At 37.5% G+C, this 12634-nt stretch overlaps 1 protein-coding gene across 1 annotated transcript in view; it reads right to left on the bottom strand.

Moving 5' to 3' along the window:
* Nucleotides 1-12016, bottom strand: part of LOC107595439 (voltage-dependent calcium channel subunit alpha-2/delta-2-like) — a 205684-nt gene extending 193668 nt beyond the window's left edge. The window contains exons 1-2 of the mRNA XM_016285843.1: nucleotides 11972-12016; nucleotides 10931-10987 (exon numbers count right to left, since the gene is read on the bottom strand). Coding sequence (XP_016141329.1) covers nucleotides 10931-10987; nucleotides 11972-12016 — 102 coding nt within the window. The remainder of the gene's footprint in view (nucleotides 1-10930; nucleotides 10988-11971) is intronic.
* Nucleotides 12017-12634: the final 618 nt, after the last annotated feature.

Raw genomic sequence — 12634 nt, 5'->3', positions numbered from 1 at the left:
TCGCCCATGAGTGAACGTCATGATTCTGGAAGAGTGGAAGAGAAAACAAAAATGTGAAGACCTCAGCTGTGTGGGAGCACTTTAAATTGAGTGAGGACAAGACAGTGCCAAATACTTTATCAGCCATGTTAATCAGTAATTTTACACATGATAAAAACGTGCACTTAATTTGCTTGGAAAATACTTGCGAATAACGGCAGTCATAAAAAAACGTACAGTAACCCAGCCTAATAATAATTTGTCTATATTAAAAGTATTGCTCTTAACAGACCTGTTTGTTTTGTATCACTAGTGCAGTGTCCGTTCTCGGAGCATATAAGCCCTGCCCGCGTGAGGCGCGCCACTTCTGGCTCGCGCTGTTCTGTACTTTATTAAAAGTTTATTAATTCCGAACGTGTCGCGTGTCCATATTGCACCAAAATCCGACCCTGCACTCCCTTGGGTCCGCAGCAACACACCCGCCACGCGTGAAGACGATTGGATGAACGGTTCTCAACATAATAAAAATGCAAACAGACAGACAGACACACAGAGATTCCTGCCTTTATTACACCGTGTCTACACCGCGCCGCGCCACAACAGCTAAAGTCGGTCTTCACTGGACACGATGAAGCGACCGTTGAAAATCATTTGAAATTTGTGCAGCAGAGTACTGTCGGAAATTTGTCGCGCCGCACCGCGCCGCATCCAGCGTAGACAGCATAATAGGTTCTATTGTATTTTGTCGCGCCGTCCGGTGTAGACACGGTGTTGAGAGAAGAATATGTTCAGCCCCCTCCCTCCAAAGCTTCGAATATTTGGTGTTGATTACTACCGAAGCTTCGAAGCTCAAAAAATGGTATTCGGAACAGCCCTACTGTACAGACGTGAATTAACATTTCCTTCAGCCTGAGGCTCATTCATTTCACTTTTGTTGTGAAAGGGCTTTTACATTTGTAAAAGAAGAACTTTTTATATTAAAAACAAACAAATAAGCCCAGCCCAGATTAAAAAAGTAACGCAAAAGTAACGTAATGCATTACTTTCCATAAAAAATAACTAAGTAACGTAATTAGTTACTTTTTTAGGGAGTAATGCAATACACTTTAAATTGAGTGAGGACAAGACAAAGGCAGTGTGCCAAATATGCGATTTGAAACTGGCCTACCACAAAAGCACATCAAGTTTGAAAAATCACAGTTCTGTAAGTAATACGCCTTTGTTGGTGTAAAAAACGAGCTGCTTTATCAGCCATGTTAATCAGTAATTTTACACATGATAAAAACGTGCACTTAATTTGCTTGGAAAATACTTGCGAATAACGGCAGTCATAAAAAAACGTACAGTAACCCAGCCTAATAATAATTTGTCTATATTAAAAGTATTGCTCTTAACAGACCTGTTTGTTTTGTATCACTAGTGCAGTGTCCGTTCTCGGAGCATATAAGCCCTGCCCGCGTGAGGCGCGCCACTTCTGGCTCGCGCTGTTCTGTACTTTATTAAAAGTTTATTAATTCCGAACGTGTCGCGTGTCCATATTGCACCAAAATCCGACCCTGCACTCCCTTGGGTCCGCAGCAACACACCCGCCACGCGTGAAGACGATTGGATGAACGGTTCTCAACATAATAAAAATGCAAACAGACAGACAGACACACAGAGATTCCTGCCTTTATTACACCGTGTCTACACCGCGCCGCGCCACAACAGCTAAAGTCGGTCTTCACTGGACACGATGAAGCGACCGTTGAAAATCATTTGAAATTTGTGCAGCAGAGTACTGTCGGAAATTTGTCGCGCCACGCCGCATCCAGCGTAGACAGCATAATAGGTTCTATTGTATTTTGTCGCGCCGTCCGGTGTAGACACGGTGTTGAGAGAAGAATATGTTCAGCCCCCTCCCTCCAAAGCTTCGAATATTTGGTGTTGATTACTACCGAAGCTTCGAAGCTCAAAAAATGGTATTCGGACCAGCCCTACTGTACAGACGTGAATTAACATTTCCTTCAGCCTGAGGCTCATTCATTTCACTTTTGTTGTGAAAGGGCTTTTACATTTGTAAAAGAAGAACTTTTTATATTAAAAACAAACAAATAAGCCCAGCCCAGATTAAAAAAGTAACGCAAAAGTAACGTAATGCATTACTTTCCATAAAAAATAACTAAGTAACGTAATTAGTTACTTTTTTAGGGAGTAATGCAATATTGTAATGCATTACTTTTAAAAGTAACTTTCCCCAACACTGACACCATCAGCTGTAAAATAGCACACATAGTCATGGTCAGAAGAGCGGATATGAGAGATGGAGACACCACACGCTCCTCATCTCTTTATGGTATCAGTCTTTAAGATAGATATGAACGTCAGCTCTTTATTAACTTGCTGATAGAGGGGATTGCGTGTGCATTACTTCCAGTTCTGTATATCTTTTACCCTCTACCTCTCAATCACTCTTTCTTTCTCTTAACTAGCATAAAAGTTCGCTCATTCATGCCTGATTCATTTAAAGACAACAAGAAACGAAATTCTGTTGGTGATTCACAAACGTTATGAGACAAACCTGTTACCTAAAAAAAAATCTACTTTAAAGGAGTCATATGATGCGATTTTAATTTTTCCTTTCTCTCTGGAGTGTTACAAGCTCTTGGTGCATAAAGAAGATCTGTAAAGTTGCAAAGACTAAAGTCTCAAATCCAAAGAGATATTCTTTATAAAACTTAAGTCAACCACACCTACCTAAAACGGCTCGTTCTAACACGCCCGCACATATCTACATCACAATGTGGGAAGATTTGCATAATGCCGTCCAAATGTTCCGCAAAGAAATAAGGCGTAACTTTTATTCTCGCTGTAGTATTGTTGTTGCCGCAGCCATGTCGTGAAGGCACTGTGTGATTCATTGTGAAAGCGAAACTACTTTGTTTGGCCTTCCAAAAGAGGTCTAAACGATATCTGCTTCGTCATGCCTAGAGCTGATCCATGCTGGTTGCTGAGGAAATACTTAGAACTTTGCGCTGTGGACCCTTTAAAGGAGACATATTATGCCCCTTTTTACAATATGTAATACAAGTCTCATGTGTCCCCAGAATGTGTCTGTGAAGTTTCAGCTCAAAATACCACAAAGATCATTTATTATATAATTTTGAAAATGCCTATTTTGCGTGGAAGCAGAAACAGGCTGTTTTTCGGGCCTGTCTCTTTAAATGCAAATGAGCTGCTCCTCCCCGCCCCCTTTTCCAGAATAGAGCTGCGACATTACAGCTCGTACCTGCTAAAAAACATCTGTTTTGGTTCTGATTATCATGATTATGTTGTACAGAAAGCGGCTGTCACAGCATGTGAGTACTAAACTATCAGACGCGCTCGTTTTCTCAGACGCTTGCAGAAAAAGGCTTCTCAAAACAAAGTTACTGGGTTAATCATTTTCATGTTTCCTTGGTTGGTAGATGCACTGGGGACTAGATTGATTTTGAAAATGCCTATTTTGCGTGGAAGCAGAAACAGGCTGTTTTTCGGGCCTGTCTCTTTAAATGCAAATGAGCTGCTCCTCCCCGCCCCCTTTTCCAGAATAGAGCTGCGACATTACAGCTCGTACCTGCTAAAAAACATCTGTTTTGGTTCTGATTATCATGATTATGTTGTACAGAAAGCGGCTGTCACAGCATGTGAGTACTAAACTATCAGACGCGCTCGTTTTCTCAGACGCTTGCAGAAAAAGGCTTCTCAAAACAAAGTTACTAGGTTAATCATTTTCATGTTTCCTTGGTTGGTAGATGCACTGGGGACTAGATTATAAGACTTAAAACCTGGAAAAGTCAGATTTTCATGATATATCTATCACCTTTAAGGTTTTAAGTTAATATTTTAATAATTATTTTAAAATTATTTCAATATTAATTTAAAACCTTCAAGCAGATATTCACATGTTCACAGTTCTCTTATGTTGGTTAACCGCTACATGACATGCAGGTAAACAAATATAATATTCATTTTTAGTAAGCATTTTATTTAGCTTTTTTCATTTTAGAATGATTCATTTATATATAAAATATTTTACTATTTATTCATTACATATTTGATTATTATTTTTTATTTTAATTGAACTATTTGTTAAACAATTATTTAAAAAATATTTTGTTTATTTTACATTTTTATCAACGTTGACGTCATGTTGACTTTAATAATATTCTGTTTAATATACTGCTGTTGAATGCATTATATTCATTACAATAATAAGCAAATTTACACAGAACGAAGACATTTAATGTCAGAAATGTTCCAAGTTCCACCTATAAACATTGTTTTAACATTATATAATGATATATTACTAGGGTTGGGAATAGAAAATCAATTATAATTCAAGAATTGGATACTTCTTGTAAAATTAAAATTTCAATTCCACCTAACAATTCCTTTGTGCGCATCTTTTTTTTAGGTGGTGAAAAGGGACTGTTAAAAATGTATTTGTCTTTGAATCATTCATTCAAGAGATTAATTCAAAGACACCGATTCATCCAGTGAAGAAACAAGTAAATCTCATTGTCACTGAATCATTCAATTCATACATTCCATGAGATTTTCTATAGTTGTCTAATATTTTTCTTCAGAATTGTGAGAGAACTACAAACTCCATTATAAAAAATGTAAAAAAAATTATCCAACGTTATCAATTTATCCAGAATCATGCAGCTCTATTTTGCAAACAAACAGCTCTTAATAGAGTCCAGTTTTTATGTAGCTGGCTGATTTTTGTTCATTGTATTCAGCAGTAATTAAATGTTTTGCAAAAAGAGACAGAATAAATATGTTTGATATCTAAATGTTTGACTTAATTTTTTTTTAAACCACATTGGAATCGAAACTAGGAATCGATAAGAATCTGAACTGAAAATTTAAATGATATTCAACCCTATACTATACAATAAACGGGAGGGCAAGGGGCAGATGGAGGTTCAGGTTCGGTGTGGGTGGGTTAGTTATGCGCCTAAAGTCAATGTCACAACACAGGATGCAATTAAGGAAAATTGTGCTGTAATCTGCCAATTACGTCTGCGTTCCTTGGATAGAGCTGATAACTAATTAATGTAGAGAAGGTGGAAACAGGAAACCAGCTGTGACACATGAGTTCTCTCACACACACATGCAAGCAGACAAACATACACTTCAGGCTGTCTTTGATTGAGTTTGACACACAAACTCTCACGGCTACAAACCTCGAAGCCTCCCTTTGTGAGCTGATTGTACCGATAGCTAGGAGATATGTGTGTGTGTGTGTGTGTGTGTTGAGCTCATCATGCTAATCACTCCTCTATTTCCTGCTTTGCTGATGAAGGTCGTCATCTGTCCATCAACGTGAGCACAATCTATCGGCTGCACACGTCTAGTCTCCTATCCTCCACTGAATCACTGTATTATTAATGGCATTTGTTAAATCATTATTATTACTATTGATTATACTTGTGCTTAGAGATCTTAAAAGCTCCTATGCATTACACTTTGGCATGAAAATCAACTTCAACAACAAAATATCATAGCACAAACCATGTGTCACGTTGAGGAGAAGTGTGTGCTTGATAAAATGCCCAATAAACACCTAGAATCATGCTGGTGCTTTTCACACACCACTTCCATTTGTTTCAGTTGTTAATGTCTCGTCTTGTCTCAATCTCTCTCTCTCTGGCTCCTGTGTGAGAGTCTGTAGCCTGCAGGCTTTTACTCAGGGTTGAGCTAAAATTAAAGTGTGTGTGATTAAGAACAAGAGCATTGCTCCTAATTGTTCTCGATTACTAAACACCCAAAAGCCTTTTTTTCCTGTTTCTGTTTTGGATTAAGTTACTATATATACCGAACGTACTCACCCAGAACTCCCAGAAACAGATCATACCTCAATGATTCATCATTAATCCTCTCTGGGCAGAAGACTGAGGCATGTTTTATGATTGTCCATATGCATGGACCCAAACATAGACTTAATCTTCAAAGAAGCCAGACTGAATTAAGATATCACTTGTAGTATCACCGCAGATAGATGTGGATGGAATCACAAACGTTAATCAGGAGCCTCAAGCTAATCAAAAATAATAATAATGTTTGTGCTACGACACACAATCAAACTGCCTGATCAAAACGCATCAAGTAACAATCCTGTGAAGAAAATTATATCACCTAAAAGTTGATCTTTCATTGCTCAAGAGACTATTAGTTATGCCTTATTTAAATATCAGCTTTGTCTCAGGTGTTTTTATGTCTCCTCTAAAGGAGTCAAAAATCATAAATCATTGACACAGAAATAGTATTGAGCTAATTAATTAATATGGATGGCAAAGACTAGATAATTTGGTTCTAGGATAATTTGTTGAGAAATTTTCATGGTCACATTGAGATCTTTAACATTTGGTTTCCGACATTGTTATCTGCAATCAAAAATCATTGTTTATTGTTCAAAGAACTTAAAGAGAGACACTTTTTTTAAGGAGAAACATTGAGAAGCAGGGGAGACTTAAAAAAAGTCTCAATTTGCTCGGCATTCAATCCCATTGCTGTCTAGCTGAAAAACCTAGATATTAATAATGATTTTTATTTCCCTACACTGACAAGCCGCGTATTTTGATCTATCACTTTTTCTGTAATTTACAATTCCAGATGTCCAAAGTCACTCCATAAAACGGCATAAAGCTCGAAAATGCACAAAAAGATGACTTCAGATGGCTTTGAGAGCAGTTTCTGCTTTCATGCAGGGATTTGTGGATTTTTATTTCCACCTACAGAGCATGTATGTGGTCAGTTGGTAAAATGACATACGAATGTGTCCTTGGACAATACGTGAAAAGACTGATGTAATCGCAGCCTTTCTTAACTTTGAATTCTGCCGAACACATTTCTGTAAATGGCGGCGAAATGTCACCAAACGAGTCCCCTGCCACCTCAAATGTCAAATGAATTCTAAACGCGCAGCCATTGCCCTTGTGCGGGCTAAGTAAAGTAAAGTTAGCTCTCACTTAAAGAAAAATCTGCCTCAGTCCATAGAAACCTGTTCAGATATAAAGCCATTAAATTCAGTTTAGAGTGATTTATTCAGCTGTGCAATGAGGCATGAACGAGTGAGAGAACCGGACCAGCATCAACCGTAATGTATACGGGGGGTGGACTGCTTTCAGCCATGTGGACAGCTAATGATGGGATGACCGAGAAGTTTGGGAATGTTCGAAAATAGCAAAAGAAAGGCAGGTATTTGCAATACATCATGCATATTTATATTTTAATTTTTTTACCTGAAGCACTGATGATTTGCTCACAGGCAAGGAAAGCAACTTCATGTTGACTTTGACATGTATGCTCAAAAATTTTTTTAAAATATGCGCACTCATGTGACAAAATGATTCCACCCCGTTACGATCCAAATCATCCCTGCTGGCTTTTTTCCCTCTCCTTCTTATCCTGATAAGTGAAAACATAATTTAATTGATGGCCACATACTGTTAAATTCAAACCGCAAAAGAACACTGCTTTACAGCTACTACTCTGACAGGAAGTTTGCAAACCCAGACAGCCGAGGAGGAGGAGGTTGATGAAGGCTTGCCAGATGTGCATCCTGCTGCTGAAACGACAGGTCTGATCTGCCTTTAATTGCTCGCCATTATACCCCCCGAGGAACGCAATTAACACATGAGGAATCTTTTGATAAATCGGAATTGAGCTCGTGTCCACTGATGGGATATTTTATTTGAATCCAATGTGTGGCTTTATCTTTAAACATGGCTCCAAAATACACACGATTAAAATTATCTAGATTTCTGCAAGAACGGCTCCTTAAATCTGATCTGATATTATCAGCTATGTCACAATAAAGGCAGTTTAATTTTTACTAAAAAGCTACATTTAATACTTGGCGTTAGAAATGGTAATTGGGATGCAAGTTTTAGCAAACCTCACTGACAAGGTCATTGGAGGAAACTATAATGACTTGTTGAAAACAATAATTGGGGCGAGTTGTTCCAATCATCGTACAAGTGCATTTGACCTTCGCTGCCGCATGAGCAGTGTGTTTACCAGCCCTTCACAAACAGATTTCTGTTCAAGTGCAGTATGAAGATTTCAGAAGACCTCAGAAGGGCTGTTGAAGCTCTTAAGACTGCAAAGGGTTACCAAAGGATTTCGCTTCACAATCAGAATGAAATCCAGCACCGCTGCTTCTCTCCGCTGGAGTGGTTGTCCTACAAAAATATGTCCAAGGGCACACTGCAGAATCCTCAAACAATCGACGGAGAACTCTAGGGTGATGGCTAAAGATCTGCAGGGATCACTCGCACTTGATAATGGCTGTGTTCCTGAGCTGACTAGAGGAAAAACACTGAAGATTGCTGTTCATGGGAGGTTCATCGACAATGAAAAATGCAATGAAATGAAAAGGGGGAAAAAAACTGCTGCACATACTGTATCAGGTTTGAATAAGGGTGAATTAAAAGCATGTACACATTACATGTACATTCCTAGAAAATACAAATACATAAATTTTTGTGTGAGCAAAAAGGTTTTTAGAACCATTAAGCTTTGTGACATTTTTATGACAACTAAGCACAAATTACTGTTAAGTGTATTTTTTAAAATAACTATTATTAAATGTTAACAACAACAACAACAACAATAAGTACATTATTCTTTTAAATAGTCAATAAATATATTCATTATTATTGCAAAATGCAATAACAATTATAAGTTACAATAAAATAAGCTTTAATTTATTATGTTAATTATAATTTCTTATTTCTTATGATTTTGGAGTAAAATATATACTTGACAGGTTTTGTGAGATTCCCAAACCCCAAATCATCCGGACTTTGAATAAAACAGTTTTTTGGAAAATGCAATACTAAGTCTTCATTAATACCAGTTTCCAAATTCACAATTTGGAAACAAAGATTTCCAAATTCTGACATAAAGTTGCATGACAAACTTGAATGTTCAAGCAAAACTTTTAGGAAATACACGCAAACTAAAACTACATGAGAGAGGACAGGACTAAAAACTCAGATCTGACCACTTACATATAACATTCAGTTTATTGTTCCCAATAAAAAGGGAAACACACGCGATCACAAGCTTTTCCATCATTGACCTTGACTGTTTAAACCGAAGCCTTCAGAAAACACCTGAACTACATGAACTCTCTGCAGTGCAACATCACTGCACTGAACCGGGTGCATACATCTATAAGTGCATTTTAAAACATAAATTGTGTTTATGCATAGATATACTGGTGTCTAAAAAGCATTTTCATATATTAAGTTTTTGCAGGCATGATTGACATCTCAAATATGTATAAAACAAGCATTTCTAGCATTACAAAGCAGCCCTGGATATTCAAATACCATGTGACACCAGCGTTTAGCATAAATGCCCAAACCCACACACATGACATTCAACGTGTTTCTTGGCGAGGCAGATAGAGCGAGCAAGAGAGCGTTGGGAGACAAAACGAGAGAGTAATTAAAGGGACGTGTCGCCCATGTAAAATGCCAACAGGGTCAAAACCCTTTAAAAGGGACTGGCGAAAAGAGAGGACACCTAAAGAGAAGTGTAAGGAGATAAGGCTTTTAGCACGCTGTGTTAATGCGTGCGTTCTGTTAGAGCAAATAAAAACCGGACGAGGAGTTTCCGAGGAGGTCAGGAAATGGGCAATCCGTGAGAAATCCTGATTTCGTTAAAGGAGTAACTCACCCATAAATGAGCATTCTGTCATCATTTACTCACTCTCACGTCACTCCAAACCTGTATGACTTTCTTTCTTCAGTGCGACCCAGTGTTATTTTAGTATCATTAGCTATGATTACATCCATGAATTTTATCTGAATTTAAGGGGGGGAAAACACTGGAAGGAAATGCATAAATATTTCATAGGGCCTTAAAAAAGTAATTTTTGTTAAACTTTTAATAAATTGCTGTTGAATTGTGTAAATTTCATTATTTCAATTAATTATAAATGCTTTTTTAGTAATACAATTTTATTTAACCATTAAAACTGAGTTTAGAAAATGTAAATAGAAAAAAATGAATTTTGAAAAAACTAAAACGGAATTTGGGGAAAAAATTAAATGGATTTCATAGGGCCTTAATATTAGAACAACTAAATTATGACAGAAAATTAATATTTGGGTGAACAACCCCTTTAAATTCGCAACTTTGGATTGAAACATAGCTAATAAGATTATTAGTTCATTTGTATTAATATTTTGAATCTTTAAGTTTAAAGATAAAGTTTAAAGATATATTGTTGTGTTTTGTCATTTTTTATAAGTTTAAATAGATTTTATTTGAAGCAAGTAAATTGACTTGATTTTAGTTTCAGTTAACTGTATGAACTGATCAAATGTATACCCTGAAAGCAATGTAAGTTGCTTTGCATAAAAGCCAAACACATAAATGCAAAATGCGGTGTTGAAGCGGCTCTTTTCCAAACAATGTGCATGGTGACCAAGTGCTGTCAAGTGCCAAAAATGACAAAAAGCACCATCGCAAGCATCTATATGACTTGTGCATTACATTAAAAGTCTTCTGAAGTCATTCAATAGTTTTATGTGAGGAACAGAGTGAAACTAAAGTCATTATTCATGTACTCATGTTCATGTATATGTAATTGAGGCACCTCAAAACCATGTTTCATGTTAATGACATCAAATACAATCGACTGACACGTCTTTTCATTGGCTTCAGAGATAGCGGGACACATCTTGAAACATCATGTTTCAATGTACATGAATGCATCCCAGTCACTATTTACTTACATTGTATGGAATTAGAAGTGCATTCAAAAATGGCGCATCAAGACATGTCGCCGCAGGTTTAACATCAGACCTCATTGATTTTTGTCATTGATTTCATAATCAACATAAAAACATGTGCAATGCATCTTGAGGCATTATTTGAATACACATGTATCCCAGTCCCCATTCACTTTCACGGTCTGAGAAACAGCAGCCAGGACATTCTGTAAAACATCTCCTTTTGTGTCCTATAGATAAAAGAAAGGTTTGAAATAACACAAAGGTGAGCAATGACAGAACCTTCGTTTGTGGGTGAGTTAACTCCTTTAACTCCGTCTCACACATACACACATGCACGCCGTGACCTTCGCATGCAAACCGACAGCTGTGACAAAAGTGCACAACGGTCACCTTGAAGAGCACGCAGACCTTTGGAGCGTGACGAGGTAATTTCACCGCGTTAGACCAGAGGCCAGTTAACACCCTACCAGGCCATCTCCAAACCGCCGTTGCCATGGGAACCAGCCACTTAATGACTGATAACGGCAAACGACCAGGAAACGAGCAAAGATTGAGAGTGGGAGAGAGAAAGAGAGAGAGATATTACGTGGAACAAAGATGGCAATTTAGTATCGGAGGACAGCGTGAAGCCCGATTATGTCGTCAGCGCAAATGATCATTAATTTCCCTCTGTCCAAGCAGTGAAGATTAATGCCTAGTTCTTCCCACCGTAGCAATAGAGAGGGATCGTACCACTTAGAAACACCCCTATCTCATCTACAACCAGCATCCAGTGCTGTACGGAAAGAAATAAACAGCGGTGCTTGCGATTTCGCAATCGTAGGGGTGATTGTAAATGATGGTGCCTGGTAATATTAATGCGCCAAGCGCTATCTGCGTTTCAGCGCCGGCTGGGTCTTTATATTCAGTGTCAGAATGAATTGAAAGCCACTTAGGAAGGGCAGACATAAACTATTAAAACAAACTCATTTGGAGGTTTGACTGAAGATGTGGCCGGCGCTCATTTCTCTGAGCCGCTATCACAGAAACTCCCAGACGTCCACGGAGGGCATCATAACCCTGGGGTTCTTCTCAAATGCACTACCATTTCTGCTCGGGGAGATTTTTTACAGACTGCCATTTCGAGATATTCGCTCGCCTTCAAATGTGTAATCTAAAATGGCTTACCTGTGCCAGAAGTGCTTTTATGAAAGCTTTGATTTCTATCTTGCCTTGTGAGAGCTGTTGGAGGGTATTTTTGTGATTTTATGGCGCATTATGCCAAAAAAGCTGCCTATTCTGTTACGTCCAGAAAAAGGCATCTAGAAATCAGTCGCAGTCGTGAGAAATAAATAATATGGTAATCCCATGCATCATGGGAGTTCAGTTAACTGAAATAATTTTTACATTTTATGTGTGCTAATAGCCTTGAAATTAACCCGAGACTATACTGGGGTTTGTGTCAAGTGGCACTTCAATATTAAAAAAGCCATTTAAAACAGTAGTTTTTCAATTTTGTTCAAATGTGCACATCTATCCATGGCTAAATGTGGTATAAGTATTATATAACTTAAATATAAGTTACAAAGAGTCATTTTTATTACATTATCATAGTAAGAATGAGTTGTGGTTGATACTTTAAAGGGGAAATGCGTTTTTGATCAAGAAAACAACACAACAGATGGTTTAAAATAAAAGTAAAATTAGGCTCAATTTTACTTCTGCCAAAAAAAAAAGATTTCTTATATTATTCTGTTCATCTTTAGAGGAAATACTTTGTGACATTTATCATTTTGTAGTTGGAAGAAATATATCTAACTACAAAATTAGCTAGAAGCAAAATCATGCTCATCTAACAAGACATTTTATTAATTTATGGTAATATACATGCATGC

Source organism: Sinocyclocheilus grahami, unplaced genomic scaffold, assembly GCF_001515645.1.
Source record: "Sinocyclocheilus grahami isolate Dianchi unplaced genomic scaffold, SAMN03320097.WGS_v1.1 scaffold202.1, whole genome shotgun sequence".
Taxonomy (NCBI): Eukaryota; Metazoa; Chordata; class Actinopteri; order Cypriniformes; family Cyprinidae; genus Sinocyclocheilus; species Sinocyclocheilus grahami.
This window is presented reverse-complemented; position numbering and strand designations above follow the sequence as displayed.